This window comes from Hippocampus comes, unplaced genomic scaffold (assembly GCF_001891065.2).
Source record: "Hippocampus comes isolate QL1 unplaced genomic scaffold, H_comes_QL1_v1.1 scaffold92, whole genome shotgun sequence".
Classification (NCBI taxonomy): domain Eukaryota; kingdom Metazoa; phylum Chordata; class Actinopteri; order Syngnathiformes; family Syngnathidae; genus Hippocampus; species Hippocampus comes.
The window spans coordinates 2,694,799-2,719,784 of NW_017805379.1; the positions used below are offsets into that span (position 1 = coordinate 2,694,799).

The 24,986-nt window shown below is 44.2% G+C and overlaps 3 protein-coding genes across 5 annotated transcripts in view; 2 read left to right on the top strand and 1 right to left on the bottom strand.

The window, feature by feature from the left end:
• LOC109517345 (monoacylglycerol lipase ABHD12) overlaps positions 1 to 2,153 on the bottom strand; it is a 3,508-nt gene extending 1,355 nt beyond the window's left edge. Inside the window, exons 1-8 of the mRNA XM_019872472.1 lie at positions 2,054 to 2,153; positions 1,493 to 1,621; positions 1,196 to 1,298; positions 978 to 1,097; positions 852 to 882; positions 738 to 783; positions 306 to 435; positions 193 to 230 (exon numbers count right to left, since the gene is read on the bottom strand). Of these exons, the coding sequence (XP_019728031.1) occupies positions 193 to 230; positions 306 to 435; positions 738 to 783; positions 852 to 882; positions 978 to 1,097; positions 1,196 to 1,298; positions 1,493 to 1,592 (568 nt within the window). The 5' untranslated portion in view covers positions 1,593 to 1,621; positions 2,054 to 2,153. The remainder of the gene's footprint in view (positions 1 to 192; positions 231 to 305; positions 436 to 737; positions 784 to 851; positions 883 to 977; positions 1,098 to 1,195; positions 1,299 to 1,492; positions 1,622 to 2,053) is intronic.
• A 325-nt stretch (positions 2,154 to 2,478) lies between these two features.
• On the top strand, positions 2,479 to 24,896 carry nin (ninein (GSK3B interacting protein)). 3 transcript variants are annotated; one of them, XM_019872464.1, is made up of 26 exons: positions 2,479 to 2,743; positions 5,195 to 5,407; positions 6,964 to 7,057; positions 7,383 to 7,564; positions 10,498 to 10,543; positions 10,622 to 10,788; positions 10,920 to 11,066; positions 11,683 to 11,850; positions 12,194 to 12,330; positions 12,413 to 12,553; positions 12,919 to 13,093; positions 13,171 to 13,281; positions 13,359 to 13,448; positions 14,066 to 14,326; positions 14,611 to 15,596; positions 19,089 to 19,158; positions 19,314 to 19,481; positions 19,552 to 19,668; positions 19,776 to 19,889; positions 19,964 to 20,110; positions 20,173 to 20,274; positions 20,347 to 20,469; positions 20,783 to 20,875; positions 21,061 to 21,147; positions 23,943 to 24,056; positions 24,517 to 24,896. In XM_019872464.1, the coding sequence occupies exons 2-26, from the start codon at positions 5,216 to 5,218 to the stop codon at positions 24,730 to 24,732; spliced, it is 4,248 nt and encodes a 1,415-aa protein (XP_019728023.1). In that variant the 5' UTR covers positions 2,479 to 2,743; positions 5,195 to 5,215; the 3' UTR covers positions 24,733 to 24,896. The 3 variants fall into 3 exon arrangements, with proteins under 3 accessions (XP_019728023.1, XP_019728024.1, XP_019728026.1); XM_019872465.1 differs by lacking the exons at positions 23,943 to 24,056; positions 24,517 to 24,896 and adding an exon at positions 22,369 to 23,840; XM_019872467.1 differs by lacking the exons at positions 20,783 to 20,875; positions 21,061 to 21,147; positions 23,943 to 24,056; positions 24,517 to 24,896 and having other exon boundaries at positions 20,173 to 20,281; positions 20,352 to 20,376.
• LOC109517344 (ninein-like) lies at positions 15,948 to 18,528 on the top strand. Its single transcript, XM_019872471.1, has one exon. It carries the CDS (start codon positions 16,185 to 16,187, stop codon positions 18,186 to 18,188), a length of 2,004 nt encoding a protein of 667 aa, XP_019728030.1. The 5' UTR covers positions 15,948 to 16,184; the 3' UTR covers positions 18,189 to 18,528.
• Positions 24,897 to 24,986: the final 90 nt, after the last annotated feature.

Below are 24,986 nucleotides of genomic sequence, written 5' to 3' on the forward strand. Positions count from 1 at the left end.
ATAAAACACCTGTATATACAGTACTTTGTAGCTTCTTTTATGAAGAGTGAAATGAGCTCTAAACTTTTGTAATTTTCTTATCTTTTGTGCCTTCTTCCGATATTTATGCATCCAAACTGCATGATTCAGTGGCTGAGTATTTTTTCGGTAGTACTTGATGTCAAATGATGACTGAAAACCCACACAACCCACCTTGCTCTTGCACCTTTACGGCGGTGTTGCTCGCAACCCTTCAAGAAAAACAAAAAACGATAACTCCCTTCGAGCCACTTACACCATGAAAACATTTTCGAGGAGAAACTTACCCGGAACCGAGTGAGTGCCCCCACAGACACACCAGAGACCCCCCACTGTGCTGCTTCACCCATGTGTACAGGTGGAAGGCGTCTGTGGTCATCCCGCGTTCGCTCGGCTCCCCTGTCGAATCGCCGAAGCCTACATCGCACAAAATCCGTTTCCCATAAGGAAGTCATGGAAATTGACGATTAATTAAAAAGTCGTTTTGTTATCGATCTGTCTTGAGTCCTTGTGACTCACTTTGCAATCTTGCTATTGAAATGTTAAGATAGCAACTCTGAGCATGTTAGCGTTCCGAGGTGCTTTCATTAGGCCAACTCAGGTTGCTAGCTTGCTATACGTTAGCATAGCAAAGGTTAGCATGCTAACATTTTAGCAGTTCTCATCAGATACAGTACCTGAATATGGGGCAAGATGTAAAATCATGAATCTGATCATACCTCTGTAGTCCAAAGACAGGACGTGGAACCCTGCGGAGCTTAAAATCTGCAAAATTTCATTCATAAATTAGCTGAAATCTTACAAAAATGTGAATGATTCATTTCAAAACTAACCTTTGCCAGTTGCACCCTGTGATTTTTGGCCCTGAAAACAAACAGATTTCAGAGTCACCTGTGCATAAACCCTGTGGAATTCCCTCCGGGCTCATTTAAGGGGCATCGAAGTGCCTCTACGGTTACCTGGTGCCCACGTTACCATGGAGATAGATGATAACAGGACTTCCATCTCCCAGAGCCTTGCGGTACCAGTCGGGGCCTCTCCCTGCCGCCTCATCCCATTGGCTGGCAGGGAGCGTGTGCCTCAGGGAGACGCAAACAAACAATTTCAGAAGGTGCAGAGCTTTTTTTATTTATTTTTTAAAGAGTATTGCTACTCTGAAAGAGATACTGGTAGCTACCATACACCCACACGGACGCCCTCCTCCGGGTCCAGGTAGAAGTTGCACGTGTGGTTAAGCACGTATTCTGGATGGTTGAGATCCACCAAATATGGAAGCCTCACTACAGATGACAGTGCACAAGGTTAGCATTTTTGTTATTAGCAGTGGACTAACTCAACCCAACTGTCTTTGTAGAGCACTTGAAAACAACCACTGCTGTCTACAAAGTGCTGTACATGGAACAAAAATAATTCATACAAAAACAATAAAATAAATCAAATCGCTAATAGATATGAAGTTGGAAATTGTCCTTACGCAAGTGAGCAAAAATGGCATAATCCAGTATCCAAGGGCACAGGTAGATGGTGAATGGCACTGTCACATAGACAAGCACCAGGAAGGATATTACCTTCATTGCGTCCACCAGCTTGATCAAGTTTACACCTGGAATTTTCGTAGGGGGAGTAAAAGAGAGCGAGATACAAGTACAAGTAAACAGTATTGTATTATTGTTAATGCTGTAAAGCGCTTTGTCTCAGCTGTTGTGAAGGTGCTGTATAAATAAATAAAGATGAGTTGGGATTATGTTCGTTTATTTGTTTGTTTATTTATGTATTTATTCGTTCATACCAAAAGGCATGATGGGAAATTTTCTTTTAGCCACTATATATTTACTCAGCTATTTTAAAGCTGACATGGTGACCCCCCAAGCAGCAATGTTTTGCACCCATTTTACCGCATAAAAACGAAACAAGGTGAAAGTAACTTGTAGGCAGATTTTTAAAGCGCTGAGAAAATTCAACATGAATGCCATTTAACATTTCTAGCACCCTAGTAGTAATGTTTAAAAGGATAAAACATATTTTTCATAAGTACCTTCAAATTGTTCTTGAAAACTGTATTACGTCGGATAATAGTTTGGAACCAAACTCCGCAATTGAAGCATTTCCTGTCAAGACAGAAAAGATTAAGCGGATTGGACGAAATAGTTTTGATTGACGTTGTCAATAACCAATAGTGAGAAAGAGTAGCACAGAAGAGGCGGGTTAGGCAGCTCTGATTTTAAACACAGATTTTAAACTCGATTTTAATGTACCATGTTGCACATTAATTTCAAACCAGATTAAATTTTGCGTAAATTATGTTTTATTTCTCAAGTGGAGCACTTGTATAAAAAAGTTTCCACGGAAAAGAGGGCGAGTTCATTGTTTGGACTGTACACTTTTGACCAATCAGGGCTGGCTTGAGCGTACAAGGCTCCGCCTTTTCCTCCATGATCTGCTTTTCAAAATCCTCCAGAAGCCGCCGCCGAAGGAGGATGGTACTCACTCTCAAATAGCCGCCCAACCCTGCCGACAAACACATCCTGTCTCGCGGTTGAAAGCACTTTTACATTTCGAACGCATAATCGTATCGTACTTTCAAGGTTTTGATATCGATGAAACCGCGACGCGCCTTGTGTGGAGGGCATGTAGAAAAAAAAGTTTCGTTTTAGCGTTTGAGTTTTTTTTTTTTCACCCCTCGGTTGGACACGCAGGGGCGTTTTTTTCAAGTTTGGAGAATTAGGTAAGTGTCTGTGTCTTATTTGTTCATATTTGTTTAAGAACCGCAACAAAAGTCAAGTGGTGATGAATTTTGCCTCCTTAAACGAGCTGATACGTGTTGTACGATTGTTGAATTGTTTGATTGAAACAAGTAAAAAAACGAGGGGCTCAACTTCAGTTCCTTAAAGGCCAGTTTTAAAGCACACGATGTCTGCACTACAGGGGCTGAGCTAATAACTTCCTGCAAATTAACATTTTGCCTGGCAAATTGGATGGTTATTTATTTTATCAGTTAAAGGTCACTCTCCACCCCTATTCTTCTTGTGTTAACAGACGCACTGAACAGGCCAATTTGAAGTTGGCAAAGTATCTTGATAGATAGAATCGGCAAGATATCAGGATAATTTCTAAGGGTGTGAACTGATTAATACACCGGATTTTTAAAAAAAATGATGTTCCCTTTATTTAAAAACAAGACTTTCTTTCAAATAGTACATAATATGCCCAGACACAAAATATGAGTAAATTCCTGAATTGGTTTGTAATATGTGAGCAAATGCAAAATGTTGATCATTGTTCTAAAGTTCAATTCATGGATAATCAAAATAGCTGTCGATTAATATGATAATCGATGAGTTGTCGAATTAATGCGCGTCTGGTCTTTCACATCCACACACAGGTTCAATAAAACGATCGCCCCATATTTGGTATCTTGTTCCTTTTTGTAGTATGTTGTTTACACAAGGCCTGTCTGATAAAATATGTTAACTTCTCACTGCTTGCGTCTGAAGAACTTGAAACCGACAAGTTATTTTGACTGTGTGGACCATATGCCTGCTGAATGAGCGACAAACCTTTTGCTGTACCAATTTCATTATGTGAATTGGTAGAGTTAATATTATCGATTGAATATTACAATGTTCAAAGTTGAAACAATGGTGAAAAAAGGAAGATCAAATGCACATATTTATGAACGACCTACATCAATTTTTTTTTTCCTGGCAAAATGTTACTTCCGTGTGCTTCTCAACCATGAATTACACTGGCTTTTAAGGGACTACATTTTTTTTTAAGCAAAAAGTTAATTTGGTACATTCGTCACCAAACCAGGAAGTACGTTGGCCTTTAAGGGCAGAAGTTTCATATTTTTAAGGCAAAAATAATGTTTAGTAGCACTTTTTGGCTTGGAAATCTGTACTAAAAGTCAACCAGGAAGTTCAATGGCCTATAAGGGTCTTAAAAAAAAAAGTGAGTTGGCTAGCATAGCGCATAACGTAAGACCTCAAGCTAAGCTAATAACCTCTTCCGCTTTCTTTGACACAATATAGCAAGTAAATACACGAGGTGTATTCCATTTGAATGCAGCAGTTTGGTCGAACAATGTCCTTGGCATTAACCCATTTTAAGTGTGACGTTAACAGCATTTTCATGCAGTTTTGGCTTCGCAATAAGTTGAATGCTTTACTTTGGGTTACTTTTGACCCGCACCAGCTGTCAGTCTTCCAGGTAAAAAGACTCTTCTTGCCTCCAATCGGCCATCATCTGTGATTATCTGGCATCCTGAGAGCTACTCAATGGTGCACATGTAGAATACTGATGTCGGCTTTGTAGACAACCCCCATTGTGGAATGAATGGGTACCCCCTCTGCTCCTTGTGCGTTGGGGAGGCACCTGGTTGAGAGTGCTTGATGGTGAGCAGCTGGAAAAGTGGACCGGCAGGAATAGTCTTGATCCTGTGCATGTATACAATGTGTTGATTGTCGTCGTTTTTTTTTTAAAGTCACGTTATCTTTAAAGAAAAAAAACATTTTTAAAAATTGTCTCTGATTGTTATTTTTCATAAAGGCAACAAGCAACATAAACAATTAAACACTTTACTATCTCGCATGACATCATTAACGATGGCAATGATTCTGTCCGTGTTGTCTGTTAATTAGCAGGATTTAAGATTGTTGGTTGCTTTTTTTCTTTTTTTAAATAGTCGCTAAAAGTTTCCACCACTGACCACTGGCTTTTCTTAACTAGCTCTTCTCTGTTCACAGCCCAGTTGTTCGTGTCAGCATAACGCATTAGACACAAAACAAAACAAAAAAAATCTTCATTATTCAATCAAATTCATTAATCGCCCAGCCCTACTAGTTCAGAGTCATTGTCAGTGTCAGATTTTGGCCACAACTCTCAATTAGCCAGAGTGGCTAATCAGTTGTAATTGGATTAGCCAAAGCCTGCACAGCTAATGAGGCTGAATCAGTGTGTGTGTATGCGGCACTCCAGAACAAAGATCGATGTTTCCGCTATGTTTAGTGAGTATCTTTCCACCACAATTGGGTAGTGACTCTACATTTGAGCTATTTACACCTGTCACCAGTCACTTTTCGGCTAATATGCCATAAAATAAGCTTTTTTTGTTTTGTTTTTTTCTCTCTCTCTCTCTCTCTCTCTCTCTCTCTCTCTCTCTGTCTTGCGTTGGCAGGGCAGGTTGCTGTCCTGTGGAATGGATGACGTCCTGGAGCAGGACCAGTATGAGGAGCGCCTGAAGGAAGTTTTTGATGGCTTCGACGCTAGTGGTTGTGGCTCACTGTGCCCGGAGGAGCTGGCCGACCTCTGCCTGTCACTGCACTTGGAGGACGTGGCCCCGGCCCTACTTGACGCGCTGCTGCAGGGTCGGGACCGCATCACAGACAGGGTATGTGGCCCAAGTACTCGTGTCCTATCCCATAACTGTGATGCTAGCTGTTGTCATGTGATCCATGTTAGGGGTAGTCAATATAGCCTGAAAATAAAATTTCAGACGTTTTTTTCACTTCTCACTAAATTGCAATTGATGATTTTTAATGTTTTCTCTTATTTGCTTGTATCAAAAAACAAATGACAGTGTTCAAATAAGTGCTCTTTGGATTTGCTGCAAGGCGGGGGGGGTAGGATTGCAATTATTTTTCAAAATCATTCATCAATCATGTTGGTCATGTAAGCAGTGCACATCAGTGAGGCCGGGCTTTGGACTTTGGATGTGGCTAAAAAAAAATATAGGTGCAATAAAAATAGTCACCATGACAAAAGAAAAACTTCAATGTAGTTTTCAAATCGATGAATGATGCAGTCTTACTGTTTGCTCATTACACGTCAGATCATTTGGACAGAAAGGCTATCCATTTCTCTCTTTCCCCCCGCCCCCTTTTTTGAATAAACCTCTTCAGATAATATGGGCCTCCACCAGCTCTCGCTGCAGCGTCCGTCGTCACGACAACCGAACAATCTATCATCAGCACACACGGATGCTTTGAGGGTGAAATTGGTCAAATGAATGCAAACAACCAAAGGTTCGGTGAAGACTGTGCAGTCATGGGGGAAAAAAAATTAGACCACCCTTGTTTCTTCAGTTTTCTTGATTTTATATGCATGGAAAGAATACATTTGTTCAGACAACTAAAATGATGACAACAAAAATAGCTCCTAAGATTTTACGAGCTGATATCTCATTCTTTTTTTTTTTTTTTCTTCATTCCAGGTTTTTTATTTTGGTATGAAACAAACAAAAAAAAGGAAGTTGATCAAATCTTTATTGTGGGGATGCAGAATGTGTCCGTCCAAGGAAAAGCATGCATGACCATATTTTCTTTGACATGTGAAATTAAAAAAAAAAAAAAAAGGGAATTGGGCAAATCTTAATCACCAGAATGGCAATGACCAAGTGCAAATAAGCCCGGTCAATGATTGAATAAGCTTCGATTAAACTTGAAGAATGTATCTGGACTGTTAGTAAAATACGAGCATACACGGTAAACCGGTTGGTAAGTAAACAGTCTGAACCAGTTACTGTGTCCACATCTGTTCAAACGTAGCACAGCAAGGGGAGAATGCGGACCAGAGTTTTCCATTCATTGAGCCCGAGATTATCTGGAAGCGTGCGCACAGACCTCTTGACTATTGTCTAGCAGCGTGTGCAGGCTGAATAACCAGGGTGGGGGGGGAAGTGTTCTCGGCTAGGTGGTGGTAAAGGGGTGAGTGACCCGATTGCCCGCTCACAACAATCCAACAATGAAGCCCAAAAGCGGCAGACGCCAGCCGGCACCGCACAAAAAAAAAAAAAAAAAAACGGCTCGGTGTCCAGCAGCAGAAAAGCAGAAATATGCGGTCAACCTGAACTCGTCGTCGCGCCTCCCCCCCCCCCCCCCCCCTGGAATTTACTGAATTTGGAATTGTTTACATAGATTTGCTTCTTGTCGCGAAATCCCATCGCAGGTTGACTTTGAGCAGTTCAGGGATGCGCTGATTCTGGTGTTGTCATCCGGCATCGAGGCTCCCCGAGCGCAACGGGAAGTCCCGTCCAGACCAGGTAATAATCAGATTTGTCTGATATTTCCACTTCAAGTCCCTGAAATGAAATACTCAATAGTTATTTTTGTCATATGTTTATTGTTGAACTCAACACCCTTGTTTCGGCTCACCGGCATTGTTCCTCAATATTACAAAGTGACTCCTCAAATGACGTCACTGGTGAGCAAAAAACTGCCCTTCAAAAAAAAAAGGTATTTTGAGGCTTGCTATTTGGGGGCTGGGCCGGTAAATAATGGTCCATCTTGTTTTTTTTGACTTGCTGATTGCCGATCGTCTCCAAAATCCTGATTGCGTGAAGCCTCGTTTCTATTCTTTGTCGTCAGAGTCACCCGATATCCAACCAAAGTTTGTGAAGGGCAGCAAACGTTACGGCCGTCGCTCCAAGCCCGAATCGGCCAACGCCATTTTAGACTTTTGCGAAGACGAGCACAATCAAGGCGAAGACACCACAGGCGGCGAGGACACCAAGGACAGCGATGACTCGGCTGTTCCAAGGAAACGTGAGGTAAAAAAGCAACGCACTCGCACCTCGGATGCCATTCTTATCTCCCCCCCGCCCTCATATGGACCATAACTATGTGGTGAGGAGTTATTCTTGGCTAATCAGCTCGTCGCAAAATGCAGCAGGAAGGTTTAACGCAGCCTTGTCATTGCATCAACTCTGTAAATAAAGCGCCAAGTGTAATTGGTTGGGTGTGGTTAGCCACGAACAATCGTCACAAAGCCGCAATGTTTGCGTAGCGAGTGTTCTCTTAATCTTTCACGATGATGCAAAAATGTTTCTATCATGATCTGAATGATATCGAATCTTCTCTTAATACCAATTTTTGGAAAGTCCACAATTTCAACAAAAATGTCAGGAGTGGGCTAAACTCAAATCGAGGTCGAACTAAGTTGTCAAAGCGAACTGAATCTGGAGCTGATCCAGATTTTCGGCCATTTCAAATCGCATCGTATGAAATTTTAATTTTGTTTTAATTAATTTGGGGTTCTTCCTTTTGGATCCAGGAGAAGATTAGTAGCTTTGGTGTCCAAATCACTTCACGACAGATGTGATCCAGAATATATATTTGGCAGGAATTTCAAATCTCATTTGATCCAGTTGTACTTTTCTTGTGCTCATGCAGGATCTTATAACAAATTGTTCCATTGGAACCAGATGAAACGTTGAAGCCGTAATGCAAAAAAATGTATCCAGATTCGGAATGGAATGGAATCAAATCAAAATATTGAACCAAGGAATAGCTAACTCAAGCCGTAAAACAGCATTTACACTTGTTTCCACAGTACACTCCATCTTTGTCAAGTCTCATCAGTTCAGCTTCGAATTTTGTTGTCTTGATGTGGGATCTTATTTGGTTCTTCTGTTGGATCCTGAATGTAATTTTGAAACATAACATCAAACTAAATTTGATCCAGATTTGATCCATTTTTGTCAATCCCGATGCACTGTAATTTAAATTTAACATTCCAAATTCCATTTCATGTTGCGATTCTTATGACAGATCAGGTTGTTGATGTCTTGTGCTTCTTCGGGATGTTATTAAATGCTCTTCTGTGGCAAACATCTTTTTCTGGATTTAACATTTGACTGCAAGTGATTCCGCTGGCCTTGGGGGTTCCTGGATGTTCTCTGTGTCTGACTCATAATGCTGAGCTTGTTGATCTTCTTGGTGGATAATCCCGCGCTCATTGCTGGCATACAAGTGACTTGACAGATGCCAAGGCAGGCCTAAGCTCCTGACATTTACTGAGACCTCGTCACATTGGCCAATGGAGAAATGGGGCATCGTTTTGGTGTTGATGAAGGGAAGAGTTTGACTTTAGTTGAAGTAAAAGTAGAGCAGAATAAATCAAACGTGAGTTTAGGGCTTTTTTTTTTCCCAGTGACAAGATTCTGCTAGTTGATGGTTGGTTTCTGCCCCTTTGATTTGGAGTGGCAATTTTAGGCTTTTCCGTGAATTTTACTGGTCCCTTTTTGGCAATTTTGTCTGATTGCCACCAAATTTTAACCATGTGTACTAGACAGATTAGCAATGCTAAATTGTGAAGGATCTGAGGGTTTTTTTTTTTTTCCTTACGTCTGCAAAGATCGACTCACATTAACTCACAAAACTCTGAAGTGAATAAGGTGGGAGCTACACCAAGTGTCTTGAAAATTCAGCCCACAAGGCCGTTTTTGCTGAGCAACATCAAGTTTGCTGTGGATGTCCAGAAACTGAAAATCTGAATCTGAAATAATACAAGGAGTACCTCAAGGGTCTGAAATAGGCCCTAAATTATTCATAGTTGTTAAATTTTGCCCATTACGGGTTTCCTTCAACAACGTCTCTGTCCAAGTTTTGAACCACATATAGTAGACAGATGGAAGATGCTGAGTTCCTAAGGAACTCAAATGTTGACAAAGACGGGTCAGCTGGTCATCATGACGGCTGCTCCAGCCCCGGGTCGCGTGTTTTAATATTCCCTGCACTCCAGATGCCTGAAGCACAAATGTCCATGTGGTGACAATGAACAGAAGCGTGTCATTTTAGTTTTGACAAAGCCAGGTGACGACAATGCCTCAGTGACCAGTGCTGGGTCAGGCCTGGCAGGACATTCAGCTTGTCTGGATGGAGGAGGGTACTGGGAAACAAAGACTCATATCAGCCCTCCTCTTCCCCCTCCTCAGTCTGGATTTCTCCACACCCTCTATCAAAAGGCCACTTGCAGATTCCCCATCTGTTCTTCATTCCCTCACTCTTTGCCTTCCAGACAATGGGGTTGCCCCCCCCACCCCTGACTAAATCAACCCAGTCAAAACCTCCGCCTCCAGCCTCCATTCAACCTGAAACTCATTTAAAACTCATGCTTGAAGCGAAAGAAGCAGCTGCCCCACAGAAAAATTGGGCAGCAGCTTTATTTATTGCTCTACATAATCAGTTGCTCAGCTGGATCCGTGGGTGCAAGGGACGGCCCAGTCAACATGCCGCCGTTCATTAAAATGAAGCAGGGGGGGGGGCGGTTGGCAAATACGAGACTGGACACAAATAACACATTTTTATCAAACTTGACAAAATTGCTCCATTTCCCCATCAATATCTCAAAATGGGCCGCCGGAGGTACACTTTAAATCTATCAACCACAGTGTAAATTAGCAACAAGTCAAACTAAAGCTGCAAGCAGCTATAAATGTGAGAGGAGAAAATTGAAATCACAATTTAGTTCCAGTGAATTGTCCAGCTGAGGCAACATTTTCCTGTTGAGGCGTTTCGTAACTTGAAAATCTCGTATGAAGCGACGTTCGTAAGTTGACGTATGACTGTACAATTTTTTTTCCAGTTAGAAAACAGACAGCGGTGCCTGGAAAAGTATCTGCAGTACAGTAGTAGCTTGTGAAATGGTTTGTGAAATGCGTTTATATCATCCACATTCTTATTTTTGTTTCTCTCCGCCTAGCGCTGCAATGCAAATGAAACTATCACGGAGGAGTACGAAGCAGAAGGTTTGTTCTAGTTTCCCGCCACGATTTCCTGATCTCGATATCGGTCACCAAGGCATCCTCGGCTCTTTTTTTTTTTAGGCCAGATGCATCTGTGGAACCCAGATGAGCCGAGTACGACTCGAGGATGTGTTTCGGCGGCTCTGAAGGAGAGGCTCCAGGAAGCCTGCGAAGAGTTGGCCATATCTTGGCAGGGACGCGCCGGCCACACGGAGCTGCTCGCCCTATGCGATTATTTAGGCTTGGAGGTGAGCAAGGAAATCACTCGGGCAAAGCCAGGTTGGGGTACGGCGTTTCTGTCAGCTCTTCTTGTGGAGCGTTGTAGAGCTGAGGCAAGGTGATTATCTGATCTTTCTCACAAATGCGTTTCCTCTGTCAGTTGAGTGCGGATGTACTCCATGGCTTGAACGGGGACGGATGGATCAACGTTCAAGAGTTTGTTTCCATGGTTTTAAAGTACAACAAGCCCGCCACCCCGTCGGCCTCCACCCCGTACAGGCAGCTGAAAAGACAACACTCCACTCAGGTAAGTCGACCGTCTATCAGAGCGTCCGGGACAGGGCTTGCAGAAACTCAACAAGTGTTTGATGCTTTAATATTTAGGTAACAATATCTGCAGTCCAAATGCAAAATGTCCCTCCAAAAATTCCATGAGCTCAAAACTCTTATAGGTCATAAATTCCTGTTGTCCAAATGTGAACTGTTTCCCCAAAAGCTCCAGGAAATCTTTTGAAAAGGTTCCAGGACCTTTTAGCTCGTGTTTCTGTACTCTTTCAGAACTTTCAATTCACCACAACCGGCAGACATTCAAACAGCTTCTTCCCTCTCGCCATTAACTCCCTAAACAGTAACTCCAATCTCTAGTGGCTCTTTGCGTTTTTGCACACCCCTGCAAACGGTCTTACTGCAATGATCATTGTAACTCCAAAATTGCTGTTGATCAACATTCCGGAGCACCAGACGCTCTATAGGACTCAAAGGACTTTCTGTATAATTGCACACTTTTCGCAAAAGTTCAAAAATCCAACATTCCTCAATTAAGTTGCAGGAAATTTTAGTTCCTTTTTTTTCCAGAATAGCTTCTGTTAAGGTATACGAAGGCCGTCTTTAACAACTATTGACATTTTCCTTGATAGCGTCAGCCCTTCGATGAGGTGGGCCGGCGGATTGCCAATCCTTGCGCCCTGATGGGCAGCGTCGGCATGAGTCTGTTCTCGACCCTGGACGACGGCACTGGCTTCACTCCGGTCGAATCCATCATCGACGCCTGGATGGAGGAAGGCATCGAAAATAGCATTGAGATCCTGCAGGTGACATATGCTAATGAACCTTTTCCTCACTTGTTCTTATTATTTTGGCTTGACCTTTGTGTATTCTTTTAAGCTGATGCCAATTCCGATTTGCAGGAGAAAAAAAATTGATAGCCAATGAATGAGACGATTATTTTAAAAAATATTTAATGGGAATTGAACTGGTGGATTTTGTTTTAAAAGTAGGCAATTAAAGTATATCCAACCTTAGACCGCCATTGATTAAAAAGTCATTTTAATTTTAGAGCCATAGGTGGCCTGAAATGAGGCCAATGCGACTGCCCTCGAATGTCAAAAGGATATGCAGGAAAACCCGGGTGATATTCAATTTCTTCTGTTGCAGGCATTAAATTTCAGCCTTGAGGGCAAGCTCAGTCTCTGCGATCTGACCGTCGCGCTGGAAAATGAACTCCTGGGCACCAAGAACGGAATCCACCAGGCAGCGCTGGCCAGTTTCAAAGCAGAAATCAGACATCTCCTGTTCGTCAGATCGAACCGTTGTAAATTTATTCTCGGGTATTGCTGGATGATTTATAGTATTTCTCCTTTTGTTTTTCGTCAGTGAGCGCGTGGAAGGCGAGTTGAGGGAGAAGGAGAAAATCCGCTCGGACCTGGAAAAGGCGGAAAGGCTGAAAACCCAGCTGGCCACTGAGGTGGATGAGCATCACTTGTCAATCGAGCGCACAAATCATCTTAACCTCAGGTAACTTTGCGGGGTTTTGTGATTTAGTTGTTCACACTGACTCACTCACCATTGGCCCAGCATTAAGTGGCGTGACATGAGCGCTGGCGCACTGCGTTGAGCGGATCCGACCATGCAACAAGATTTCACGCGAAAGAATACGCTGACAAAATATGTCAATAATTCTTGATCCATGTGAGGTTTGGCCATGCTTTCGTCTCAATGCCTTATCAAAACACCTCGGAACTCTTTTCAATTGTAAAAATAACATTCCGCGTTTGTCTCCCAATACATTTTTTTTTATCCGACTCCTCAAGGCACCCTCTGCTGTTAAGGTGTTCATATTAATTGGTACACTAATTGAATGGCGTGCGGACGTTGCGCAGGAAGCTCGAGGAGATGCACCAAGAGAAGCTTGCGGCAGTGCGCTCGGAGCTGATGAAGGAGATGGACCTGATCCGCCAACAGGCGGCGCAGCAATGCGAGGAACTGGAGGCCGAGGTGGGAAAGATTAAGGAGGATGAGTCCTTCCTCCGGGACCACCTCTCCATCTCCGTCAAGGTAGGTCCGAATTTGCCGGTATTTCTTGCAGATGCAGGCTGAGAGCATCGTAGAATGTTGTACTTTCGTCTTTAAAGGAAAACAGACGTCTGGAGATGGACTTGCTGGACTGCAGTGAACAATTGACCAAGGCCCAAAGCCAAGTGACAAAACTGCAGGCAAGTTTGGACAACGTGATGAAAGAGAAGGTAAGACGTGAAAGGGAGACGCTTTGGAAAGTTTCAAATCAATTCGACTAAATTTGTGTCTTGCCTGTGATGTTTAGTTTGGCGACCTGGACCCCGGCAGTGCTGACTTCTTCCTGCAGGAGGAACGCATTAAGCAGTTGCGACTGGGCTACGAAGCGCAGTGCAGGGTAAATAATACTGTGCTTACGACATACGGTATTATTTCATCGTTATGATTTCAAATCCACTTTGGTGGTGTTTCGAGCCAACAAGATGAGAAGCATCAGTCTCCCAATATTTATAGACCTGACTGTAATATGTAGCATACCGATGTGTATTTTATTTATTTTTTTCCTACTGGATAATCCAGCTCTCGTCTGCTCCCGTAAACTTTTTATCCTATACCGTTCCAATTCCGTGCGTAAATGGGAACTTTGACTTCCATCCCGTGGGAATCCCGAAAAAAAAAAAAGCCACCTTTTTGTGTGCACTGTACAGGGTCTTCTGAATAACATGGCTGCTGTCACAATTGTTGGGCAGCCCTGTGAAATCAGAAATGTACAATTTACGGTGATTTGGAACAGGCCATTCGAGAAGCAACATGCTGCTTCTCCAAAGATAAGGAGAGAAATTGCATGGCAAACATGAAGCGAGAGGTGTGCACGGCCTTTGAACTAGAACAGCTTTTTTTTTTTTTAAATAAATACTAAATGTGATCACAAACACAGCTGTTTACTTATTCTTTCAGCTCAGACAAGGCTATTATGGTCCATTTCTAAAACTGTACCGCTGATTATTTGGACAGGAATTGCAGGATCGTGTGGATGAGCTGCAGTCCCAGCTGCAGGACTTCCACAGCTTGGGCCGAACTCGGCAGCGCTGCCCCCAGCCACTCTCAGAGGAGCTGGAAAGCAAAAGCCCCGGCGTGGAGTCGGACCCGGGCCTCGGATCGGAGGAAGTGCATCCCTTCATCAGTATGAGTCTGGAGGCGGAGATGATGCTGGAGCAGCAAAAGGAGCAGCATTTGCGCCAAATGGATGACTTGAAGAACCAGCTGGAGACCAAAGTAGGTCCACTTAATTGTTTAATGTTGCATGATCAAGATATATATATATTTTTTGGAACAAATCTGAATACGTTTCCTGTACATTGGAAAAATTTAATGTAATATACGTGCATAAACATGCAATATATTGTCAATATACTCTCAAACTATGCTTAAAACAAAGATAAAATTGCATGTCATGTTTTTCAAAACAGCCACATAGCTTATATTTGTAACGTAATTATCTTCTGGAATTTTAAAATCAGACTTAAAAATACATTCAAAAATTGTTTTCCTTGATGCAGATCATTGAATTCAACGCTGCGGTTGAGCAACACGAGGTCCAGAAGACGGCACTGGCCCTCCAGCACCGACAGGAGTTCCAGGGCTCGAGGGAGGAGTTGGCCACCATTCGGTCACGAGAGCGGGAGCTCCAGAGCCAGCTTGAGCTGGCAGAACTGGAGCTGACCCGCCTGGAGGAGGAGACGAGCACCCTTCGGCGGCAGCTCCTTGAGGTGGAGGCCGTCGCGGCGGAAAGGGAGGAGCAGCTGAGGAACCTGCAAGAGCGAAAGGCAGACCTATGCGCTGAGATGGAGGAGCTACGAAACCAACACGCCAGTCTGGTAAAGGCTCTGGAAAAGAAGAACATGGAAGAGTTGGAAACCAGACTGCAGGACTGGGAGAAGAAACGCCAGCAAGAGACGGACGAGTTGGAGAAGAGCTGGATGGATTGTTTCGAAAAGGAAAAAGAACAACTGACGCAAAGACATCAGGAGGAGCTGACAGCCAGACTTGATGAGGCGAGGTCCGGCTTGGAGGAGGAGCACGACCGCACTGTGAAAAGGCTGACCGAGGAGTGGCAGAGGCAGCGAGCTCACCTGGACGAGCAGAACAACGAGTCCCTGCAGGCGCTGCTGGAGGAGGCCATGCTGAGGCTGGTCAAGGAGCAGGAGGACAAGGAGACCCAGCTCCAGGAGCAGTGGGAGAGCGAGAAGCTGCGTCTTCAAGAACAGCACGAGCAGCGGGAGGCCAAGCTCAAGCAGGAGTGGGAGCGGGAGAGGCTGCAGCTGGAGGAGGACTATGAAGGCATGCTCCAGGAGAGACTGGACGAGGAACGGGAGAAGCACGAGGCAGAGAAGGAGGAGCTGGAGAGGAGGCTGGAAGGCCTGGCGGACCTGCAGGTAGAGAGCCACCGGGAGGCCCTGCGAGAGATGACCGTCCAACATGCAGAAGAGAGGAACACGCTCAGTGAGATGCTGGATAAGCTACGGGGCGACATCGCTCAGGAGAGGTGAGGAAATGATACGATTCCCGTCATCATGTAGGGGAGCCCTCTGTTTATGACGCCCCCAACGTACGTTTTGAAGCCGAGTTTGCTCAGCTGCTCGCAAAGACGACATTTGTACTACTGAGGTGTACCCAACACAAACTGATGTCACTGTACCGTGGGCGATGCGATGCGATACATCGCAACGTCGATATTTTGTGCCACCGTTTCATGAATACTAATGCAACCTTTCGAACAGAAAGTGTTTGAGACTAGAATTATATGAGAAGACCGAAACACTTAGCGCAAGTGTGAAAACGATGCGCTTGTTGTACCGTCACAAATCGAAACCAGGGCTGTAACGGTACCGCAAAAACTGCCCTCTTGAAATCAGTTTCAAGGTTTTATAGTTTTTAGGAAATGAACAATACTGACTAAAACACCCTAAAAATGTATCCATTCTCCTGAAATTGGAGTGACACTTCCTGTCCTTCACTTAAACTGTTCTTCGTGTGCATTTGCCTTTGTACCGTCCAGAATTATCCGACGACAAAGCCGTGTCACACCCCTTTTAAAAAGTGTCTTCTGCTCTTTAACACTGATTACATAACCATGTCCAGGCAACAGACAGAGGTGAGCTTCGCCAAGAAAATCAAGCAAGTCGAGGATCGTTTCTCGGGTGACCAAGAATCCGCGGCCGCGCGCTTTCAGACGGACGTTCTGAAACTGGAACGGCACTATCAGAGTGAGCTGAGGGAGCTCTCGGAGAACCACGCCGAGCAGAAGCTCCACTGGGAGGAGCAGCTTCAGAGAGCGCTCCAAAATGCTGAAGAATGGCAGAAAAAGATGCAAGAAGGAACAGAGAAACGCAACCGGGAATGGGCAGAAGAACGGCTCGAATTGGAGAAGATTCACGGAGAAGTCATGCAGGCGATGGTGAAAAAGACCCAGCAGTTGCAACACCAGGCGGAGAGCGGCGCCGTGGCCGCTCAGACCAAAGAAATGGCGCTCAATCACCAGCTGAATGATCTGCGCAACCGACTCCAGGAGAGTCTGCAGGCCAAGGAGGATCTTCTCGCTCACTCGGACAAAAAAGCCAACGATGCCGAACTCCTCCTCAGCCAAACGGTAGAAGATTTCCGACTGGAGAGGGAAGAATTCCAGAGCGCCCACACGCAGCTGGAGGCGCAATACCAAGAGCTGCTTTCGATATCCCATCGGCAGACCGCAGAGAGGATTTTACTCCTCACCGAGCGTGACGATTTGAAGCTGAGGATTGAGGACATCGAGAGGCTTCTCAAACAGGCAGTGGATGACTTTGAGCTGGACAGGGTGGAGCTTCAGGGACAGGTGGCTCTCCTGGAGGAGAAATTGAAGGAAAGCCGAAGCCAGGATCCGTTTTCGGTTGAGTCGAAGAACGCAGGAACTGCTGCGACATCAATTCCTGAAAATTCCTTCAGTGAGGAAGATCTGAAAAAGGAGCGCAACCCAACGAAAGAGCCTGACCAAGACGTGTCGCAACTGAACGTGGATGCAAGTGAGAACCAAGACCTCCGTGCGTCATGGACTCGTAACACAACTGTTCTTGGCGAGGGTTGTAATGACCTTGGAATGTCAAATCTTGAGCAAGCTAACGACAACCCTCAAGCTGTTCCGTGTCATGGAGAAAACGCTCAGATGAGCGCGGAGTTCGAGTTTCCTGGGACGGATGGAAACACCAAGTCTTTCTCACCCACTCAGTGCCGAGATAAAGACTCATCAATTGGGCTCTCTGGAGCTTTGGTTGACCGCAAAGAAGAAAGTGGATCTGAAGTTGAATCCACCTCTACCATGGAAAACCCCTCTCATCAGGATCGGTGGGATACAGAGACCGCTTTTGGTTCCTTGGTCATCGTGGATCCTTGTGAACAATTTCTAGACGATGCCAAAGGTGATCGTGGTTCAGAATCTTACTGGGATGATTTCAACGGGGAGCAGGCAAAGGTTCGTCCAAATAATGTAGACGCTGATTATGAAGCCCAGGATTTGACTCTTTTCGAATTGCAATCTTCATACCGACAAAGCAGAGAAGAGAGTGTTCTCCTTCAGGAGAAGATCCTTTTGCTCCAGCAGAAGACCGAGCTCCTTCAGAGTCTTTTGGAGCACAGCAGCAAGAAGATCCAAACGGGCCACGAGTATCTGGAGGAAAACTACAGCCTCAAAGTCAAAATGTTCCTGCTGTTGGAGCACATCAAAGCGCTGCAAGTCAAGGCCTCCGAGATGAAGGAGCTTCAAGCTCGTTACGAAGACTGCGTGTGCGAGAACGCCACCCTGAAGGGGCAAAACACCGAGCTCAAAATGAAGATTTGGAGACTCCAAAGCCGGATGAGCGATGAGCGGGTTTCCCTCACAGACGACATCGGCAGGATTCGGCAGGAGAACCGCAAGCTCTCAGAGTTGTTCCTTGAGTTTGAAACGCGAAGGAACACCTTGGATCCCGCTTTCCCCCAGAGCAGAATTTCTGAGTCCTCGCCCGTGCAGGACAGCTGCGGTGAGTTTGCCGTGCACACCACCAAACTTCACCAAGGCATCTCAGAGCCGCAAGCCGGGAATGACACCACATGGGCCAATAGGTAATGTGGAGACCACCTTGGAGCCTTGTCCCCAGATTAGTTCTGTGGCCTGCCCTTTATCCCCGTCATTCCCCTCATGTCCCTGACAGTCCTGTGACTAGAACCCAAACTGCTCCTAAATCCATCCCACGTGTGTGATGGTGGTGCTGCCCCCACTGCACGGAGACAAAGTTGCAGGGAGGCAACAAAAAGTGGCAAGAACCGAAACAACGATTTGGACTGGTTTCTACGGCAGTATACCGCAAAGTCTCTGTCTAAATTCGGAGCTTTGCGGACTTATTTAGCTGCTTAGATTCCCAGATCGGTGACTCTCAAACTGAGGTCTGCGGATCAAGTGGGGTCTGCAAGATAATACCCAATAAATTTTGATGCTAAATTTTTTTGGGGAACAAAAAAAACATTGTCTACATATGGAACTGGTGTGCTTAATAACACAAACAGATTTCACCAATTTGGGAGAATTTGAAAAACGTTCATTTTGACATATAACACAAATCTGACATTCCTGCATGAATTGTCATTTAAGAACAAAAGGAAAATTTTGTCAACATTATAAAGTAGTAGTCTTTTTTTTTTTTTTTTAAAGATTGAATAGATGAGAATGAAGATTCATCAGATTCTGACTTTTATTTTCTTGACCAAATATTTTTCGGCTCTGATCATAACGATTGACTTTTTTTCTTTGAAACTAAGACTACGGCTTTTAAAAAAATCAAAACTACCTTCATTCATATACATTTAGATTTATTTTCGTTCCTCAAAAAAACTCTCATTATAATTATGAGTTATGTTTAATTGCTTTCAGGATTGTGACTGTCCCCTTTAGGGAATCCTTGAATCCAGAAACTTTGAGAACCGCTGCTGTTGATCGGAATTTAATATGCATCTCATGATCCATTTCCAGACATCAACTGGAGCAGCTCAACCAGGACAAAGTTGCCGCCGAACAGCTAGCAGAGAATCTCAACAAAGAGGTGAGGCAAAATTATAAGAATGCAGATCTTCATTGACAAGTTGCGGTCGATCGGAGCTCCAAGTCGCTTTCTAGATTTGGATTTGAATTTGATTAATTGTTCGGCCCGGGTCAAGACATCATTTGGGGCACGTTTTCACTAACGACACGTTTCAGATGTCCGACCTTCGCTCGCAAAGCCGGCGACTTCACAACGAGAACGGGATGCTGGCTGAGAAGAATGCCCGCAGCCTGGCCGACGTGGACGAGCTCAAGCGGCAGCTGGCCGAGCTGATAAAAGACGACGAAAAGCAGGAGGCGCTCACCGGCGAGGAGAAGAAAGAGGTGAGCGTGCGGTCGTCGTGGCGACGCGGCGGCTTTGACCTCGCGATTAACAGCCGGCCCGCGTTGTTAGCTCGCAGCTTGCGTGCGCGCTCTGGAGGCCGAGTTGACCAAAGCTGTGAAGGACGCAGCCAGGCTGGAGGACAGAAACGCCGAGCTGGCCCGGCAGGTGTCCGGCCTCGAGGAGAAGGTAGGGCCCTCGGGTCGAAGACCTCCTGCTGTCTTTCCAGAGCAAACTCAAACGATACCTACGGTTCATGCGTGTGGCAACGTAGCTTCTCGCCTTTTTGTGCGCAGCTGATGGAGGCGGACTCGATGGAGAATCATCTCAGCCACCTGACGGACGGCCGAAAAGATGCGGCCAAAGAGACCCGGGGTCTTCGCAAACAGCTAGCTAAATTCCAGGAGCGGGTAAAGACTTTTTTGGGCTTCCTCCTTCTTACTTCCCCACCCTACTTATTTTGTTGTCTATTTCCACATCCCAGGTGAAGAGCATGGATGACACCCTCCAGGCCCTGAGTCATCAGAAGGCTTGCCTGCGGTCGGATCTGCGCATCATGCAGCAGGACCGAGATTCACTCCGCCAGGAAGTCGCCGTCCTGCGCAAGCAGCTGCAGAACGCCTCCGACAAGGTAAGACTTGTTGGACCGTCTCCTGACGGTGCCTTTGTATTCACAACTTTGTCCTCCGCAAGAACCATATTTTGGAGCTGGGCTTGCACGAGTCGCCCATCCAAAGTCCCAGCAGGAAGCTCCAAAGAGACGGCGCGCTACAGCCGAAGGAACAAGACGACAAGGTTTCAAGTCCCAACTCGATGCTTGGATCCTGCGCGTGGGTGTGAACGTAACCGTGGTGTGACTGCGCGCAGGTCAGCATCCTGTCGCTGAAGCAGCAGCAGCACAAAAACAGCCAGGCGATGCTGCTCAAAGCCTTGGAGAAGGAGAACGCCTCCCTCAAGGAGGAAGTGGATGCCCAGAAGCTGCTCATCGAGGTATCAAGGCACTTTTTTTTTTTCCCTGGCAATTTTTCCATCTTTTCTTCCTTCCATTTTCCTCCGTTTTATTTTTACATAATTTCTTTCTGACTTTATTGTGCCTTCCTTCTTCTCGGACCCGTTTTTTTTTTTTTTTCTGGCATCTATTCCTTCCTGACCTCCTTCTTTCCTTCCTGCTTTCTTTGTTTTGCATCTTTCCGAATTGACCATTATTCGCCGCATCTGTAAATAGAGAAACAAGTTAATTTAGAAGGTGTTCTCTTACTTTTGGTACACCCTGTCATCTCATTGCTTGATGTTTTAATACTAGGACCTCGCGGCGAAGGAAGGACATGCACAGCTGCAGGAGGAAAATGAGGCGCTCAAGGCCGAAATAGCTCGGCTCACTGCGAAACTCTTTGAGGTTGGCAATTCAATTAAAACCGGGTTCCAAATTATGAGGCACAAAGCTGTTTTTTGTTCATTTTCCTAAATAGTCAACGTGATTCACTGAATATTTTTTGTAAATATATTTTTTTATTTTTATTGTGGTAATAGAGCACAAAAGTTTACATGTCTCTAATTGTTTTTTTCTTTTCCCTTTGTTAGTCATACCAGGTTCACTTCACCGGACTCTTGCCGACGTCGCCACACAGGACGGCAAGAGGACATCGTTCAGACGCCGACGTCGGGCAGGTACGATCATACGATCGTGACACATTTGAGTATTCGATGTCTGTTTGGAGGCATTTTCACAACCACCTCACATAAGTTTCATGCTGTTGTGTTGAGTCGAAGAGTCACTCATAATGGCACTACCTGGATGTTATGTCGAGATGTAGGAATCAGAATAGGATCCACTTTGCATTCATCCTTCCTTCCACTCAACTTCCATTAGCTGATACGTTCAGGATTGTAAGAAAGAACCCATGTCAAAAATAAATCCCTGCAAATCATTTTTCATATTTCCTGAATGGTATGCTCTGTTTGCAGTCCTCGTCTTGTTTCACAGGTCCATCTCCACGTTCATTGTGTGTGGTTTTGTTTGGTGGGGGGTTTGGTGTTTTGCTTTTACACCTGTTGGATTTTCCGTTTCGGTACTTTTTGGTGTGGTCAAACTTCCATCTCTTCACAATTTGTCATTGTTCTTATGCTCCTTGTAGAGCAGCAACACTTTATCACCAGTTCGGTGTTTTGCTTTTTCCATATTCTGTTATGTTACAGCCTTATTCTAATATGGATAGAAATCAAATTTCCTCCACTCAAAATTTTACACACAAAACCCTTTAATGAAAACGTGATGTAAAAAAAAAAAAATGTTGTTTGATAATGTATTAAATTAAAAATAAAATCAAGAAGTCCCATCTACTTTGCCACAAAAAAAATGCCCGATTGTTTTCCGATGCCACTAACTCGTTAGCTGTGGATTTTGAGCCGATTGGGTTACTTTAACCCGAGGTTGGGTTCATTAACTTGATCCAGCAGATTGAAGATTGGATCTGGGTTGGCTGGAGAGTTGCAGCTTGTTGCCGTTGAGCACTGAAGTTGAAGCAAATTGTAATGTATCATTCTTAAAAAATGTTGGTGAAAATGAGTGGCTTTCATCAGGAAGGGCATCCGGTGGGGGAAAAAAAAAAAAACTGTGCCTCGGATAACATTCAAAGTAACTTGCCTTGGCAACCCCTGACATGAGGTCATAATAATTTTTCAAATTTGGCCATATATTAAAATGTGGAAAAAGTAATGCACTGGTTTGGTTTGGTTTGGGTGTGACTTTCCGGTTGGCTAAACTTTGTAGCCATCGTTGACGTAAAAAGACCGAATGTCCGACTGGTAGAGACTAGCCGCTAGAAAGCTTGGTTTGAGATTAGCGAGGCTGGAGCTGTGGTGAAGTGTACCCTGCCTTTTTCTCCCCAGGGAGCTGCGGCGGAGCAGCGAGCTCACACCAACGCGGAAGGCTACCGGCGGCTCGGCGGGCTTTAACGCCACTGTCTTCTTCTATCTGCCAAGATGGCCGCTCTGTACTTATCTTTTTATTTAGGGCGTCCTCGATGACGACGCAAATATGTGAACGTGTCAATGCATTGCACCGCTGCTAGGTGGCGCCAAAGTTTCCCAATGGGATTTCAATGGAGATGATCTCGAAAATGTTTCGTGTTGTTTTGATTCAATGCTCTTGTTCTCAAAAGAGAGGGAAGTCCTTTTAATTAAACGCAGCGTATGCTTTCTGCACATAATGCTAATGTGATTGTTTGCTAATGATCAGGCATGACAAAGCTTCCGAGACTCAGCTCGCCATCAAAATATTTAGTTACACGGGTCCCACGACTGTCTGGGTTTCTTTTTTGTTTGGCCTTTTATGAGAATTTGACTTGCACATGATGTTGATGAATGTTTGTTCAAGCTGCAGTTTTTTTGTTTGTTTGTTTGTCATAAGGGACTTTTTCCCCTGTTTTGCTGCTGTACCACTAAAGGTGGATCATAATTTTTTATTTTTTTTTGTTGGGTTTTCAAGATGAGAAGAAGAAACTGTTAAATTATCACACACACACTCACCTCAGTTGATTTTGAATGTTAATGAGTTATTTATTTATATATGTTGTCGTCACACGAGCCATGCGTTCACAGTTTTATTATTATTATTATTATTTATGAGTATGTTCTTTAATTTATTCATTTTGGGGGTCGATTCCATGATTTTTGTATTTAATTTTTTTTTATTGCACATTTCCCTCCCATATTGATGGTACAGCGTTTCCTATCGCAAGTGACAAATGTTGCCAGGGTTACCAAAATAAGGTGACATTAGGGTATGGACTCAGATTTAGCCGTTGAGCCACGTTCTTACTTGGACCGACAACCAGGTGTTCACCGAGAGGTAGAGCTCCTCGGTTGGTCTTGTACATATTTTCTCATTTCCACTGACTAATTTTGATGAGGTTACCAAGATGATCATTAGGGTACCGACTTTAAATGATTGGGGAAAGGATGGATTTGGATTTACCTGTTCATATATGCCGGTCCTCCAGTTTTCAACTAGAAGAATAGTTCCTGTATTGATTCGGTCCATATTTTCTTGCTTCCATTGACAAATGTTTTAAAACAAACAATACCAAAATAAGTCATTGGGCACCGACTTCCAATGACTGAGGACGGAATGGATTCGTTTTTACCCGTTCACCTGCGCCTATTGCCCAATTCCCACATATGAGCTCTTGTTCCTGGATCATTTGTACATATTTTTTTTACTCCACTGACATTTTTTTTTAAATCTTTTGACCACACAATTTCCTACCTCCCATTTTATTTTTCATGTTATTATTCTTTTTCTGAAATGTAACAGACATGATGTGATGGAATCGAATAAAGTTTCCAGCAAATACAGGTCAGGTTGGTTTTGTTGTTGTTGCTTTTCCTTGAAATGCTCCCACTTCAGTCTTAATAATAATAACAGTAATGAGAATTAGCATTGATAACTATTTCCTATCTAGGACGACCCTGAAAGCCGGATGGAGCGCATGGAGGAACGAATGAAGGAAATCGAGGCATCGCTACGTAACGTCAAGCTGCTTCTCAGAGAAAAGGTGGCTCAGCTCAAAGAGCAGGTCAGAACCTTTTTTTTAACAAAGTTGTGATGCATGTGTTGGTTTATTACACATTTTATTCTGGTTCAGATTGATGCCGTTTAGTTTGCTACGGAGTTAAAAAAATACCGGTGAAAGCATCTTGTATGTCTCAGATTCTGTGTTGGTTTAGTCCACGTTTTCGTGCAATTCCAACTACAGCTGTATTATGATAAAAGATTTTCTCTTTGGTGAAAGCGTACAGTCACTGTATTGCCATTCAGAGTCCAGCATGGGTATTTATGGGTTATCCTAGGGATAGTGTATTTATTTTTTCCCCGGTGAAAAGTGCTCTCGCGCATAAAATTGTCAAAAAATAAAATGCACGACTGCTCTCCTATTCTCTGTGCATTATGAGAAGATAGCTACTGTTACTCTCGAGACGATTATCGTCCCAAAGTGTAATTTGCCAATGTGCTTAACATTGATTGACTTTTCCCAGGTGCACAAGAACACCAGAGCGGACGTGCTGATCCGAGACTTGTACGTGGAGAACGGTCAGCTACTGAAGGCCCTTGAGGTGGTCGAGCGGCGGCGCAGATCGGCGGAGAGGACCAAGCAACTGGCAGAGGACGACACCTCGACGCCCCACACAAGAGTATGTGGTCCAAGCCCCAGGCCTCTCCTCTCGCCATCTTACAACTTTAAGTGCGCATGATGTACACGTGATTGTTTTGTAATGACCTAAACGTCAGTATTACATCCAGTAAATATGCAGTATTTTTTGTATTCTATATTTTACATGGATTCATTAAATGTATTGCACTTGTATACGAAGTACCACCTCCTCCACAAGGTGGTGCAAAAACACTTTTTTTTTTATTTTTACAACTTTGATAATTGTAATTCTCACAAAAGCTCACAGTGACATTGTGAAGCGTAAAATGACTTTATTTTCTTAGTATATTTTTA

Bases quoted from the DNA above. Each gene is read 5' to 3' on its own strand.
- LOC109517344 (XM_019872471.1), top strand. From the start codon at position 16,185: ATGTCCAGGCAACAGACAGAGGTGAGCTTCGCCAAGAAAATCAAGCAA.
- nin (XM_019872464.1), top strand. From the start codon at position 5,216: ATGGATGACGTCCTGGAGCAGGACCAGTATGAGGAGCGCCTGAAGGAA. The intron at 15,597-19,088 runs GTGAGGAAATGA...ATCCATTTCCAG, and splicing joins GGCGACATCGCTCAGGAGAG to ACATCAACTGGAGCAGCTCA. The intron at 21,148-23,942 runs GTACGATCATAC...TTTCCTATCTAG, and splicing joins CAGACGCCGACGTCGGGCAG to GACGACCCTGAAAGCCGGAT.